General features: G+C 43.9%; 4 protein-coding genes across 8 annotated transcripts; 1 reads left to right on the plus strand and 3 right to left on the minus strand.

The window, feature by feature from the left end:
- Positions 1 to 913: 913 nt before the first annotated feature.
- Positions 914 to 3,986, minus strand: LOC310804351 (alpha-(1,3)-fucosyltransferase 7-like). 3 transcript variants are annotated; one of them, XM_083669543.1, is made up of 2 exons: positions 3,818 to 3,986; positions 914 to 2,676 (listed from the first exon to the last, which is right to left on the minus strand). In XM_083669543.1, the coding sequence occupies exon 2, from the start codon at positions 2,641 to 2,643 to the stop codon at positions 1,531 to 1,533; it is 1,113 nt and encodes a 370-aa protein (XP_083525669.1). In that variant the 5' UTR covers positions 2,644 to 2,676; positions 3,818 to 3,986; the 3' UTR covers positions 914 to 1,530. The 3 variants fall into 3 exon arrangements, with proteins under 3 accessions (XP_083525669.1, XP_083525668.1, XP_083525670.1); XM_083669542.1 differs by having other exon boundaries at positions 914 to 2,679; XM_083669544.1 differs by having other exon boundaries at positions 3,808 to 3,986.
- A 1,275-nt stretch (positions 3,987 to 5,261) lies between these two features.
- LOC310804780 (alpha-(1,3)-fucosyltransferase 7-like) lies at positions 5,262 to 8,330 on the minus strand. Of its 3 annotated transcripts, none has more exons than XM_083670120.1 (2): positions 8,170 to 8,330; positions 5,262 to 7,024 (listed from the first exon to the last, which is right to left on the minus strand). In XM_083670120.1, exon 2 carries the CDS (start codon positions 6,989 to 6,991, stop codon positions 5,879 to 5,881), a length of 1,113 nt encoding a protein of 370 aa, XP_083526246.1. In that variant the 5' UTR covers positions 6,992 to 7,024; positions 8,170 to 8,330; the 3' UTR covers positions 5,262 to 5,878. The 3 variants fall into 3 exon arrangements, with proteins under 3 accessions (XP_083526246.1, XP_083526244.1, XP_083526245.1); XM_083670118.1 differs by having other exon boundaries at positions 5,262 to 7,027; XM_083670119.1 differs by having other exon boundaries at positions 8,160 to 8,330.
- A 126-nt stretch (positions 8,331 to 8,456) lies between these two features.
- clic3 (chloride intracellular channel 3) lies at positions 8,457 to 13,887 on the plus strand. Its single transcript, XM_083670096.1, has 6 exons — positions 8,457 to 8,870; positions 9,366 to 9,475; positions 10,184 to 10,309; positions 10,509 to 10,615; positions 10,727 to 10,902; positions 12,833 to 13,887. Exons 1-6 carry the CDS (start codon positions 8,835 to 8,837, stop codon positions 12,995 to 12,997), a joined length of 720 nt encoding a protein of 239 aa, XP_083526222.1. The 5' UTR covers positions 8,457 to 8,834; the 3' UTR covers positions 12,998 to 13,887.
- A 423-nt stretch (positions 13,888 to 14,310) lies between these two features.
- LOC310804884 (pterin-4-alpha-carbinolamine dehydratase-like) lies at positions 14,311 to 15,202 on the minus strand. Its single transcript, XM_083670290.1, has one exon. The coding sequence runs from the start codon at positions 15,101 to 15,103 to the stop codon at positions 14,798 to 14,800; it is 306 nt and encodes a 101-aa protein (XP_083526416.1). The 5' UTR covers positions 15,104 to 15,202; the 3' UTR covers positions 14,311 to 14,797.
- Positions 15,203 to 15,240: the final 38 nt, after the last annotated feature.

Raw genomic sequence — 15,240 nt, forward strand, 5'->3', positions numbered from 1 at the left:
TCCTCTGAGTGTGTGAACCAACTGCAATCAGGTGCTGAGCACTGAAGAATAAGAGAGAGAGAGAGAGACAGTAGAGGAGATTCTGCTTCACGTATCCAGCATAACGGCACAGAACCTAGCCTGATCAGACTCCATTGCTGAAAAAAAAGCATGTTGAAGCTCGCAAGATTCATAGAAGAGGCCCACAGAACCTTCAAGATTTAAAGACTGTTTGTGTGGAAGAATGGGCCAAAATCACACCAGAGCAATGCATGCGACTAGTTTCTCCATACAGGAGGCGTCTTGAAGCTGTCATTACCAACAAAGGCTTTTGTACAAAGTATTAAATAAATATCAGTCAGCGTGTTCAATACTTTTTCCCTGTGTCATTTCACATTATTACACACAACTTAATTTCTGAACTTATTTGTTTTGGTTTCTTTGTATGTATGGATTACTTGGGTTGTTACCAACATCTGGTGAAAATGTCATGTCAATAGTACCTTTGGAAATATATTTACTGAGAAAAATGTTGATGTGTTCAATACTTATTTCACCCGCTGTACCTCCCAATACAACACAGTGATCCAGTCTCATGCCACCTCCTGAGACTGTGTCTCTGGTCTGATCCCTGTGTGTTCTCCAGATGTACACCTACCGTACAGACCAGTGCTTGGATTTACATCAGTAAGGGAAGATTCGAATATTGCATTGCACCATCAATGTTAGTTTGATTCATGGGCATTGTGTAATCTCTAGTGAGACTGAGTGACATTATAATGATCCACACATTGACCACTAGAGGGCAGTGTCTCTCAACTGATCATGACCATGTTCTTGTGTGGCCTGTAGGAATAGCGAGTAAACACAGCAAACCGACTTTCACACCTTCTGAGACCGTTTTTATTCCCATAGAAGTCCAATCAAACCAAACCAAATCAAACTTGATTTATGTAGTACATTTCAGACATGGATGCAATTACAATGCGCTTTACAGGAAAATAAATAAAAACAGGAAGAGAAAATACAAAAGCCAACAAGACGAAACATAAAAAGTATAAGAGTTAAAGCAAAGTGAGGACTGTAGAGACAAATACATGGTCAATTACAAAAGCTCAAAAGTACCAAAAAAAGATGAGCTAAAAGAACTGAATGGCGAAAAGACTAAACGCATATTATAGATACTTTACAGTAAGTAAACAGTCGGCATTATGAGCTTTCGGTCATGGCTTTAGTCTTTCTCTGAGAAACAGCTGTTCATAGTCTGATGTCCTCCCCTGTATCCTTCTGAAGATCAAGGCTATGCTGTGACGATGCCCTTATACTGTCTGTGACTTATTTACTTGCCGTTTTCAGAATGTAACATTTTCAGAAATGTAGCATGTATAAAATGCCAGGATGTCATACCTGTATGAATTCACTACGCATATTTCAGGAAGTCCTTTCTACCACAATTCAATGGAGCAGGTAAGGGAGACTGGCAGTTGCGAAATTAAACCAATTATACCACAACATGGTTGAGCTACAGAAGTCCTCAGTGCCCCCCATGTGTTACTGGTTGGCCCAGGCCTCCAGGTTTTGGTACACCTTGTGAGGAGGCAGGCTGTGGTATTGGGGACAGATTCGACACAGCCTCTCACTCCAGTCACCGTGCAGCTGGACCTGGTAGCGACGTGTCCAAGCAAAGTACCTGGCGTACCTCTCCTTGTCCAATGACAGCTCCTGGAGGTATCTCCCCAGGGCCTCTGTGGACGCAAACTCTCCCACATGGATGAAGGAGTCGGGCGGGGCCACGGCTTTGTAATCGTCCAACGGCGGCCCCAGAACCACAGGCACCGCCCCCGCCTGGTAGGCATTCCTCCACAGCTTCTCCGTGATGTAATCCTTGGAGATGGAGTTCTCGAAGGCCAGGTAGAAGTAGCAGTGAGAGATGGTGGGCAGCAGGTCCTTGGAGGCCAGCTGTGCTCTATTTCCCCCCCGCCCGTACACCTTCACTGGGATGGTCTTCCTCAGGCTCTCGTACACATGGCTCCTCCTGTGTTGCGGATTGTAGTTACTAACCACCCAGCAGGCCAATGAGGACTTCTCCTTAGGAATGGCGTCCGCCTCGGTGCTACTGTTACCTTGACCATCGTTCCTCTTTAGCAGCTTTCCATACGGTCTTGTGATGTCAGCGTCACGGCGGTATGACATAGTCCAGTTGAAAACGCCGGGATAGGGGTTGTGGCCATTGTGGTCAGGGGACTCCAGAGAGAGCCAGACCCACTTCTGGAGTGGTGGCCGGGGGAGGTGGAGGGGCAGCTGCTCACGGCCGTTCATCAGCTCTCTGTTGTGGAAGACCACCACGTCAGCGCTGGGGTAGAGGGAGCGCTGGTCCACCAGGTGACAGCCAGGGATGTGGTACCTGTCCCAGCACAAGTTCCCCTTCACGTTTTCGGTGGCGCCGAAGGGCCAGTGCCACAGTAGGATGGTGATGTTTCTGGAGGGGTGAGTGGGTGCTGGGGTTGTTGGGGGTGCTGGAGCTGGTGGGGTTATTGGGAGTGTTGGATTCCACCATCTGTCCTCACTTCCCTGTTCCTCCAGATAGAGCAGGATGGTGATGAGGAAGATGAAGATGAAGATGAAGAAGGGCTGCAGCTTGCAGCAAACTGAGGGGGCTTCCATAGGACCAATATATGGAGTTTAACTCTAGGTCATCTGCTGTGAATTGAACAGAAACAAACAGGATTAACTTAATGTGATATATCATATCACCTCCTCACAGTCCTACTGTATCATTAGACATACTGTATTTGATATGCAGTGAATGTATATGGTCCTACTGTAGCTGTCTCCTTGCAGCAGCTTGATAAGATCATGTGTCTGTGTGTGTGTGTGTTCTATTTACTAGATGTTTGTTTGTTTTGACCAGTAAACATGCTTTGTCATTGTTATCTAAGTTTGATTGGGTGTTTTCTACCCCTCCCAAGTTTATTTTCCTAGAAATGTCGATGTCCCATCTGTCATTGGCTTCCTGATGGGACACTGGGTGTGGTAGGGAAGTGCCGGCAGGAGGAGAGAGAGCTGTGACGTGGGCCTCATGGTAACATTTGGAGGGACATTGGGCTATGCGTTCAAACAAAAGGTCATGTTGATGAACTCAACAATCTACTTAGCAACAGCACAGGCCTTTTAGGTATAATTTCAGTGCTAAAGAATAACAACGTTAATTTCAATGGTTACTTCACTCATTATTGTATCATTATTTAGTCTAAATAATGCAGGCAGGACTGACTGTGACCCAATCAAATAGAATCTACTGATGGATACTCTCTAAATCAATACTTTTAGGAAGCCATACATTGCGTTAGGTACTTTATTGATCCCAGAGGGGAAATTAAGGCGTTACAGCAGCTCACATCACAAACAACCAAACAACAACAACAAAATAAAGTGACAATAGAATAATAGAGTAAAATAGACATCTGAAACATTCTATATAGTAGGAACAGTCCAGTATGATTTAACATCCCCTTGCCTGACACTAATCACCCTGATCGAGCCAGCCGGAGGAGGAGTTGTACAGTCTTATTGCAGCAGGCAAGGTAGTAGTCTGTTGCTAAAGGAGCTTCAAGTACTTCTTTACAATTAAACTCTAAAAATGATATAACAGCAGTTAACAGTAACCTTGATAATAACCAAGTTAATATTTATTCTTTTGCTATAATTGCAGTTTTTGGTTTCATGAATGCAAAGAACCTGTGACCAAACTGTTTAGGTCACGGTATGCAAAAGAAAAAATGAAAGCAACAATTATTATTTCTGAACCCCCCCTCCCCCCACAAACACACACACTAACCTGAGCTGTACATGTGTAGCCCCAGTTTTGCCTGCTGCTGCTGAGGTGTAGATGTGGACACTGTCTTGAGGGTTGTGCACCAGGGTTGCGAATTGATGAGTGCTCTGTCTCTCTCTCCTTTTCTCTCTCCTTCTCTCTCTGCTTCTTTCTCTCTCCCTCTTTGTCTTTCTGGGTGAGAGATCTGGTTTGACTGGTCCGACTCGTAAGACCAGAGGAGGAACATTCAAATGGCATAGATGACAGGTCTGGTGAGAGACAGACCGAAAGAGCCAGTGGAGAGAGGGAGAGAGGGAGGAATACAGGAGTGGTCAAAACAAACCACTGTTGATAAGCTAACCACCTACCATCATAGTTGCAGTCCCACCTTCAGAACAGAGAGAACTGCTTTGAACCACAGCCTCGTCTGGCCTTCAGAGTGACTGACAGAGATTCAGCTGTGTGTGTGGGTGTGTGGGTGTGTGTGCCTGTGTGTGGGACTGGATACACACGAGGACCAGCTGACACTGACAGCTCTTGTTCCTCTGAGTGTGTGAACCAACTGCAATCAGGTGCTGAGCACTGAAGAATAAGAGAGAGAGAGAGAGAGAGAGAGAGAGAGACAGTAGAGGAGATTCTGCTTCACGTATCTAGCATAACGGCACAGAACCTAGCCTGATCAGACTCCATTGCTGAAAAAAAAGCATGTTGAAGCTCGCAAGATTCATAGAAGAGGCCCACGGAACCTTCAAGATTGGAAGACTGTTTGTGTGGAAGAATGGGCCAAAATCACACCAGAGCAATGCATGCGACTAGTTTCTCCATACAGGAGGCGTCTTGAAGCTGTCATTACCAACAAAGGCTTTTGTACAAAGTATTAAATAAATATCAGTCAGCGTGTTCAATACTTTTTCCCTGTGTCATTTCACATTATTACACACAACTTAATTTCTGAACTTATTTGTTTTGGTTTCTTTGTATGTATGGATTACTTGGGTTGTTACCAACATCTGGTGAAAATGTCATGTCAATAGTACCTTTGGAAATATATTTACTGAGAAAAATGTTGATGTGTTCAATACTTATTTCACCCGCTGTACCTCCCAATACAACACAGTGATCCAGTCTCATGCCACCTCCTGAGACTGTGTCTCTGGTCTGATCCCTGTGTGTTCTCCAGATGTACACCTACCGTACAGACCAGTGCTTGGATTTACATCAGTAAGGGAAGATTCAAATATTGCATTGCACCATCAATGTTAGTTTGATTCATGGGCATTGTGTAATCTCTAGTGAGACTGAGTGACATTATAATGATCCACACATTGACCACTAGAGGGCAGTGTCTCTCAACTGATCATGACCATGTTCTTGTGTCGCCTGTAGGAATAGCGAGTAAACACAGCAAACCGACTTTCACACCTTCTGAGACCGTTTTTATTCCCATAGAAGTCCAATCAAACCAAACCAAATCAAACTTGATTTATGTAGTACATTTCAGACATGGATGCAATTACAATGCGCTTTACAGGAAAATAAATAAAAACAGGAAGAGAAAATACAAAAGCCAACAAGACGAAACATAAAAAGTATAAGAGTTAAAGCAAAGTGAGGACTGTAGAGACAAATACATGGTCAATTACAAAAGCTCAAAAGTACCAAAAAAAGATGAGCTAAAAGAACTGAATGGCGAAAAGACTAAACGCATATTATAGATACTTTACAGTAAGTAAACAGTCGGCATTATGAGCTTTCGGTCATGGCTTTAGTCTTTCTCTGAGAAACAGCTGTTCATAGTCTGATGTCCTCCCCTGTATCCTTCTGAAGATCAAGGCTATGCTGTGACGATGCCCTTATACTGTCTGTGACTTATTTACTTGCCGTTTTCAGAATGTAACATTTTCAGAAATGTAGCATGTATAAAATGCCAGGATGTCATACCTGTATGAATTCACTACGCATATTTCAGGAAGTCCTTTCTACCACAATTCAATGGAGCAGGTAAGGGAGACTGGCAGTTGCGAAATTAAACCAATTATACCACAACATGGTTGAGCTACAGAAGTCCTCAGTGCCCCCCATGTGTTACTGGTTGGCCCAGGCCTCCAGGTTTTGGTACACCTTGTGAGGAGGCAGGCTGTGGTATTGGGGACAGATTCGACACAGACTCTCACTCCAGTCACCGTACATCTGGACCTGGTAGCTACGTGTCCAAGCAAAGTACCTGGCGTACCTCTCCTTGTCCAATGACAGCTCCTGGAGGTATCTCCCCAGGGCCTCTGTGGACGCAAACTCTCCCACATGGATGAAGGAGTCGGGCGGGGCCACGGCTTTGTAATCGTCCAACGGCGGCCCCAGAACCACAGGCACCGCCCCCGCCTGGTAGGCATTCCTCCACAGCTTCTCCGTGATGTAATCCTTGGAGATGGAGTTCTCGAAGGCCAGGTAGAAGTAGCAGTGAGAGATGGTGGGCAGCAGGTCCTTGGAGGCCAGCTGTGCTCTATTTCCCCCCCGCCCGTACACCTTCACTGGGATGGTCTTCCTCAGGCTCTCGTACACATGGCTCCTCCTGTGTTGCGGATTGTAGTTACTAACCACCCAGCAGGCCAATGAGGACTTCTCCTTAGGAATGGCGTCCGCCTCGGTGCTACTGTTACCTTGACCATCGTTCCTCTTTAGCAGCTTTCCATACGGTGTTGTGATGTCAGCGTCACGGCGGTATGACATAGTCCAGTTGAAAACGCCGGGATAGGGGTTGTGGCCATTGTGGTCAGGGGACTCCAGAGAGAGCCAGACCCACTTCTGGAGTGGTGGCCGGGGGAGGTGGAGGGGCAGCTGCTCACGGCCGTTCATCAGCTCTCTGTTGTGGAAGACCACCACGTCAGCGCTGGGGTAGAGGGAGCGCTGGTCCACCAGGTGACAGCCAGGGATGTGGTACCTGTCCCAGCACAAGTTCCCCTTCACGTTTTCGGTGACGCCGAAGGGCCAGTGCCACAGTAGGATGGTGATGTTTCTGGAGGGGTGAGTGGGTGATGGAGCTGGTGGGGGTGCTGGAGCTGGTGGGGTTATTGGGAGTGTTGGATTCCACCATCTGTCCTCACTTCCCTGTTTCTCCAGATAGAGCAGGATGGTGATGAGGAAGATGAAGATGAAGATGAAGAAGGGCTGCAGCTTGCAGCAAACTGAGGGGGCTTCCATAGGACCAATATATGGAGTTTAACTCTAGGTCATCTGCTGTGAATTGAACAGAAACAAACAGGATTAACTTAATGTGATATATCATATCACCTCCTCACAGTCCTACTGTATCATTAGACATACTGTATTTGATATGCAGTGAATGTATATGGTCCTACTGTAGCTGTCTCCTTGCAGCAGCTTGATAAGATCATGTGTGTCTGTGTGTGTGTGTGTGTTCTATTTACTAGATGTTTGTTTGTTTTGACCAGTAAACATGCTTTGTCATTGTTATCTAAGTTTGATTGGGTGTTTTCTACCCCTCCCAAGTTTATTTTCCTAGAAATGTCGATGTCCCATCTGTCATTGGCTTCCTGATGGGACACTGGGTGTGGTAGGGAAGTGCCGGCAGAAGGAGAGAGAGCTGTGACGTGGGCGTCATGGTAACAATTGGAGGGACATTGGGCTATGCGTTCAAACAAAAGGTCATGTTGATGAACTCAACAATCTACTTAGCAACAGCACAGGCCTTTTAGGTATAATTTCAGTGCTAAAGAATAACAACGTTAATTTCAATGGTTACTTCACTCATTATTGTATCATTATTTAGTCTAAATAATGCAGGCAGGACTGACTGTGACCCAATCAAATAGAATCTACTGATGGATACTCTCTAAATCAATACTTTTAGGAAGCCATACATTGCGTTAGGTACTTTATTGATCCCAGAGGGGAAATTAAGGCGTTACAGCAGCTCACATCACAAACAACCAAACAACAACAACAAAATAAAGTGACAATAGAATAATAGAGTAAAATAGACATCTGAAACATTCTATACAGTAGGAACAGTCCAGTATGATTTAACATCCCCTTGCCTGACACTAATCACCCTGATCGAGCCAGCCGGAGGAGGAGTTGTACAGTCTTATTGCAGCAGGCAAGGTAGTAGTCTGTTGCTAAAGGAGCTTCAAGTACTTCTTTACAATTAAACTCTAAAAATGATATAACAGCAGTTAACAGTAACCTTGATAATAACCAAGTTAATATTTATTCTTTTGCTATAATTGCAGTTTTTGGTTTCATGAATGCAAAGAACCTGTGACCAAACTGTTTAGGTCACGGTATGCAAAAGAGAAAATGAAAGCAACAATTATTATTTCTGAACCCCCCCTCCCCCCACAAACACACACACTAACCTGAGCTGTACATGTGTAGCCCCAGTTTTGCCTGCTGCTGCTGAGGTGTAGATGTGGACACTGTCTTGAGGGTTGTGCACCAGGGTTGCGAATTGATGAGTGCTCTGTCTCTCTCTCCTTTTCTCTCTCCTTCTCTCTCTGCTTCTTTCTCTCTCCCTCTTTGTCTTTCTGGGTGAGAGATCTGGTTTGACTGGTCCGACTCGTAAGACCAGAGGAGGAACATTCAAATGGCATAGATGACAGGTCTGGTGAGAGACAGACCGAAAGAGCCAGTGGAGAGAGGGAGAGAGGGAGGAATACAGGAGTGGTCAAAACAAACCACTGTTGATAAGCTAACCACCTACCATCATAGTTGCAGTCCCACCTTCAGAACAGAGAGAACTGCTTTGAACCACAGCCTCGTCTGGCCTTCAGAGTGACTGACAGAGATTCAGCTGTGTGTGCGGGACTGGATACACACATGAGGACCAGCTGACACTGACAGCTCTTGTTCCTCTGAGTGTGTGAACCAACTGCAATCAGGTGCTGAGCACTGAAGAATAAGAGAGAGAGAGAGAGAGAGAGAGAGAGAGAGAGAGACAGTAGAGGAGATTCTGCTTCACGTATCCAGCATAACGGCACAGAACCTAGCCTGATCAAATAACAGAAGAGAGAACATAAAAAATATGGCAGAGGCCCCGAAAATTGAACTCTTCATCAAGGTAAGATGAATCATCTTAAACTGCCTTCAATAGAGACTACATAACAGCAGACTGAAAAAGAAACTCATTTTGATTGTAGTAATAGTTGATGGCTATAAATTCAGTCACCCATGTTCTACCAGGCCTGCAATGGAAAGTAAAAACACAGATTTTAACAACACGCGACCTTATCTCTTAGTTTAACCGTGTGTTTTTGTATAGAAATCTTGATCAGTGCTCAGTATAGGTGTGATCCTTTCAGGAGCCATGACAGGTGAACAGAAACTGAAAAGAAGCCTGTCCTGTTTGGAGACTTTCTGCCTCGCGTTTACCCCCTGTTGAAAATGCCTTTGCTTTCTGGCATTCCAATAGCTCCATGAAGCAGATCAGCCGGGATGATGTCACGTAAAAAAAAAGATGTTAAACAAATACAATGTGATTGAGGAAGTGGCCACATACAGTATAATGCTAATTCTTCTTTGTCCCGCCCCTCATGGCTCTCCCTTTCTCCCTCAGGCCAGCGATGACGGGGAGAGCGTGGGGAACTGTCCCTTCTGTCAGCGACTCTTCATGATCCTCTGGTTGAAAGGGGTCAACTTCACCCTCACTACTGTGGACATGAAGAGGTGAGAGACCAGTCACCATCACACACATGCACATGCACACGCACATGCACACGCACAAACACACCTCTACTGTGGACATAAAGAGGTAAGAGACCAGTCACCATCACGCACACACACACACACGCACACGCACGCACGCACGCACGCACGCACGCACACACACAGACACACACACCTCTACTACGGACAATAACTTTCGAAAAATATCAACGGCTCACTCATCCAAGACACACCCAGATCGAAAAGTAAACATGTCCAGGCATCCTTTGTACCTGTCACTTACAAATGACAACCGTTATTTGTAACCGCTTATTACTAGTTATGATGAAATGATGATGAGGGTTGTATGATGCTTGAAGACCCAAGATAGATTGAAGACCCATCTCTTCAGGCTACATCTTAACTGTCCCTCCTGAAGACCTCTTCACCCCCACTAGCCCCCTGTACAAGTTTCTCTCCTGTTAATAAAAATAAATGAATAAATAAAAAATGTTTCCTTCTTCTAGCATTGTGACTGCCTATGGCCCCTGGTCCGAGCATTGATTACTTTATCTTATGATGACTGATGGACAGATGATTCACTTACTTAAACAAATGTATTAGTTGTAAGTCGCTTTGAATAAAGGCGTCTGGTAAATGCCATCAGTGTAACTGTAAATGTAAATGATGCATGAACTGTGCATCCTCCCTCATGTCCTCTCCTGTCAGAGCCCCTGACGTGCTGAAGGACCTGGCCCCGGGATCCCAGCCACCCTTCCTCATCTTCAACCAGGAGGTCCGCACGGACACCAACAAGATCGAAGAGTTCCTGGAAGAGGCTCTGGCTCCCCCACAGTGAGTATGGAGATGAGCACACGCCCACACATGCACACATGCACATGCACACGCACACACACACACACACACACACACACACACACACACACACACACACACACACACACACACACACACACACACACACACTCACTCACTCACTCACTCACTCACTCCGTCCATATATGCAATAGAGCAAATAGCAATGTATTTGCAGGTACCCCAAACTGTGCTGTCGCTACAAGGAGTCCAACGGTGCTGGAGATGATATCTTCCACAAGTTCTCTGCATACATCAAGAACCCAAACCCTGGACTCAATGATAGTAAGAGTGCCTTCCTTGACTTCAACAGTCTCTGAGTCGTTACAATAATTACGTCCTGCATTGATGTGATTGTGGCTGAAGCATTTTCATAAGGCTCTGCTCCTTTTTCAGTGTTGGAAAAGAAGTTTCTGAAGAGCCTGATGAGGTTGGACCAGTACCTGCTGACGCCCCTCCCACATGAGCTGGACCAGAGCCCCGATTCATCCCAGTCTTCACGACAGTACCTGGACGGGAACTCGCTCAGTCTGGCTGACTGCAACCTGCTGCCTAAGCTCAACATTGTCAAGGTCAGTAGAACCAACATCCTATCACCTTAAACCTTACCTTTGAACCACTTTTCTATTCTGATTGTCTCTGATCTGAAACCGTCTACGTCAATAAGAGATACAGTTTTGCTTGTTGACTGAGTGCTGGAGAGATGATGAGTTGGCTGTTTTCTCAAGTCTGCATGAAAAGCCACAAAAATGACCCCTACCTGTCTTTCTACTGCCACGTCTACTAAACAACTACAGTCATGAGAAAAAATTAGGACACCCTATGAAAACCTTTGTCTTCTTCAACATATTCAAACATATGGACATTTGATATTCATTTGAACAATATTGAAAAATTGAGGTAATATAACTAAACAAATACAACTGAAACAAATTATTTAAAAAATTATTGGTAAAATGTAATTAATAGAAATGCAATCTTCTTGTGAGGAAAAAGTTAGGACACCCCTACATTTAGTTCCACTTAAAATGCCTAAAATTATAATAAAGAGCACCACATCAGGTGCAAATGATTAGAACATCGTTACAGAGGATTTTGGAGGAGCCTGTCCTATTTAAACCTCAGATATTTAGTTTGGTTTGCTCTTGATTGTTGAAGTGAGTTGCATCACCATGGCGAGATCAAAAGAGCTCTCTGAGGCCTTCAGAAGAAAAATTGTAGATGCATATGAGTCTGGGAAGGGATATAAAAAGATCTCCAAACTATTCGAAATTGGCCATTCCACTGTCCGGAAAATAATTTACAAGTGGAGAACATTTAAAACCACCACCAACATGGCCAGGTCAGGCCGCCCAAGCAAGTTCAGCCTAAGAGCTGACCGAAAGATGCTTAAAGAAGTCTCCAACAATCCCAGAATGTCATCACGAGACCTACAGGTATCTCTTGCCACAATTGATGTCAAAGTACATGCATCCACCATAAGAAAGAGACTGAACAAGTTTGCATTACATGGGAGGTGTGCAAGGAGGAAACCCCTGCTGTCAAAAAAAAACATCAGGGCAAGACTAAAGTTTGCCAGAGAACACCTAGAGAAAGACCAGAACTTCTGGAACAATGTGCTTTGGACAGATGAATCCAAAGTTGAACTATTTGGGCACAGTAAGAGTAGACATGTTTGGCGCAAAACCAAGACAGCATTTGAGAACAAGAACCTCATACCAACTGTGAAGCATGGGGGTGGAAATGTCATGGTTTGGGGCTGCTTTTCTGCAGCAGGGCCTGGTCAGCTCACCATCATAGAATCCACTATGAATTTTGTATTGTATCAGAGGGTGCTTGAGGAAAATGTGAGACCATCTGTTCGAAAGTTGAAGCTGAAGCAGATGTGGACCATGCAACATGACAATGACCCAAAACATTCCAGTAAATCTACCAAGGAATGACTCAAGAAAAATAAATTGAGAGTTCTGGAATGGTCAAGTCAAAGCCCGGATCTTAATCTTATTGAGATGCTGTGGATTGATTTGAAACTGGCTGTGCATGCAAGACACCCCTCGAACATCACACAGCTGAAAGAATTCTGCAAGGAGGAGTGGGAAAAACTTTCTCCCAAATGATGTCAGAGACCTGTAGACAGTTATAAGAAACGTCTAATTGAGGTTATTTCAGCCAAGGGGGGCAATACTAGCTATTAGGGCATAGGGTGTCCTAACTTTTTCCTCAGTAGGAATTGGCATTATTGTTAATTTTTCGTTAAATAAATGATTACAAAGTTACATTTTCATAGTTTTTTGTTCAATTACATCCCCTTTATCTATAGACATTGTTAGAAAGAAGATAACATATTGATATGTCCATATTTTTAAGAGAATAACTTAATATTTTGGGGGGTGTCCTAACTTTTTCTCATGACTGTATAAGAATGTTGTTCAGTGGATATACTCTGCAAGTGGATGATTCAGTGTGTGTCTGTTGAGGTTACTCCCTATCGCTGTCCCCTAGGTGGTTTGTAGGAAGTACCGAGACTTTGCGATCCCTGCGGCTCTGACCGGTCTGACCCGCTACCTGCAGAAGGCCTACCAGCAGGACGAGTTCCGCCACACCTGCCCCAATGACTCAGAGATCCTACAGGCCTACCGCTCAGTGGCCAAATACCTGAACAAGTAGGTCATCAGAATGAGGGGGATAGAGAGCAGCAAGGAGGGGAGAGAGAGGTAGAAGAGGAGATGAAGAGGGCTTGATTAGACAATGGGAAACAAAAATGAAGCAATGGTAACCTCAGAACGAGGCATGTCTTCTGCCGTAGATTGAAGACCCATCTCTTCAGGCTTCATCTTAACTATCCCTCCTAAAGACCTCTTCATCCCCACTACAAGTTTATCTCCTGTAAATACAAAAAAAAGAAAAGAAAATCTTCCTTTCTTCTAGCATTGTGACTGCCAATAGCCCCTGGTCCTAGCATAAATTAATTTTTCTTATGATGACTGATGGATAGTCACTTACTTAGTCAAATGTATTTGTTGTAAGTCGCTTTGGATAAAGGCGTCTGCTAAATGCCATAAATGTAAATGTCTGTCTTGCGTCATCCTAAAGTAACATAGTGTTTGTGTTAAGACTATGTGTGAAGGGTGGAGGTCTACGAAAATATGTGTGCAATACAATTATGTTCAATCACCTGTTCAGTTTCTGTCGATACTTGTATTCATTGAGTTTGGGCCAGCTGTCAAAATGTTGTTTATTTTTAACAATGGTTTATCTTTCTAGGTACTGTATGTATTAATGTCTTGCTTTAAACATGTGTTGCTTGTAAGGATTTTGACTTTTAATTCTACCCCTCTAAGATCCAATGAAAAAGCACTTTCAAATTCCAAATAAACAACACTTAGCCTACATATGAGTTTATGTTCTACATTTTAAAATTATGTTTTCTTTGAAAATTCAATCTGATACAATGTATGTCGGCCCAATACTGAATGAGCAAACACATGATTCTAGTTTAGTTTGTATAGCCAATGTACGGAGTGCCAAACAATATACATCTAATAAAGTAAAAAAACAAAAACTACCTTGTTTCATGGAGTATTATTGATGATGTATTATTGATTATGGGTGCATTTTCTAATCAAACAAGGTATGTCTGGATTTCTTTGATTTACATGGTGGTAAGCTGAATTGTGAAATGCAGTACTGCATCATATTTTAAATCTCATTTTATTGTTGTTGTTGGGATACAGTATGTGTTAGTTTGGCAGCATTTATATGACTAGTCCTGACATGCAAAGACGTTTATTTGTTTGTTATAATCAGGCTAATCTTCCAAGAGACCTTAAAGACACAAATCATTGACATACATTGTCGTAGAATTTAAATAATAGTATTTTGAAATAAAATACCGTTTTTACAATACAGTAAACATAATAAAGAGAAGTAAGAAGTAGATAAATTGTAAAAAAGAGGCGTTAAAATTTGTTTTGGCGATATTCAAATATTTATTTGCCTTCACTGACAACACCTGACATGCAATAGGAAACCGTTTTTAACCAACGGTCGGCACATATGTAGGCAGTTTATATATCGTGAATACGATTTGTGAAAATGTCTGGAAAGAAAAGATTACATTTTCATCAGATAGGTTCAGAATCAGATCTTGAGTTATAGTGACCTTAAGTGCATCGGATTTAACGACCGCCTACTCAGCTAGGAAGAGGAATGTTTCATACATCTGGTCTTCTTTTGACTCATTGGTCTTCTTTCGGTTCTCAAACCGACTCTCCACAAAAGCAAAAAACGCGTTTTCTAAGAACGGTAATACTGCGGGCCTCAATACTAAAGCAACATTTCACAGTGAATTGAATGTGGCCTGTAAACATTATCATTTGGATCCTGAAGAGGTGTATACGGGGTGATTCAGAGTGCTCTGGGGTCCCCCAGAGACGGGTTGAAGTGGCAGGCCAGGCCAGGAGTCGCTCAGAGCATGGCTTGGTCAATGAAACTAGCCAGAGTGATGTCGCGCTGAGAGAGACCCCCACAGTCATGTGTGCTTAATGTGATCTGTACCTTGTTGTACACGTTAAACCACTCAGGGTGATGATCCATCTTCTCAGCTTGTAGCGCCACCCTGGACATAAAACCAAAGGCCTGGTTGAAGTCTTTGAAGATGAACTCCTTGTAGATGGCGTCCCGTCCCACCACTTCCACCCACTGAGCGTTCCGCAGCATGGGGAGGAGGTGTTCCCTCTCTTCCCCACTCAAGCTTTGGATTTTACCTGCCATGTTTCAAGGATACACCCACCAGTGAGACTGAGAGCTCTGCCTTGGCTTCACTTCCACAGAAGCAATCTGGTTTGACAACTTTACAGCTAAAGCAACTGGATCTGTGGCAGCGACAGCCAGGGGAAAAGTGTAAACAG

The sequence above is a fragment of the Argentina silus genome (assembly GCF_951799395.1).
Source record: "Argentina silus genome assembly, chromosome: 5".
Lineage (NCBI taxonomy): Eukaryota > Metazoa > Chordata > Actinopteri > Argentiniformes > Argentinidae > Argentina > Argentina silus.

Coding starts and splice junctions, on each gene's coding strand:
- LOC310804351 (XM_083669543.1), bottom strand. CDS start 2,643: ATGGAAGCCCCCTCAGTTTGCTGCAAGCTGCAGCCCTTCTTCATCTTC.
- LOC310804780 (XM_083670120.1), bottom strand. CDS start 6,991: ATGGAAGCCCCCTCAGTTTGCTGCAAGCTGCAGCCCTTCTTCATCTTC.
- clic3 (XM_083670096.1), top strand. CDS start 8,835: ATGGCAGAGGCCCCGAAAATTGAACTCTTCATCAAG. Junction 8,871..9,365: donor AAATTGAACTCTTCATCAAG/GTAAGATGAATC, acceptor TTTCTCCCTCAG/GCCAGCGATGACGGGGAGAG. Junction 10,903..12,832: donor CTAAGCTCAACATTGTCAAG/GTCAGTAGAACC, acceptor GCTGTCCCCTAG/GTGGTTTGTAGGAAGTACCG.
- LOC310804884 (XM_083670290.1), bottom strand. CDS start 15,103: ATGGCAGGTAAAATCCAAAGCTTGAGTGGGGAAGAGAGGGAACACCTC.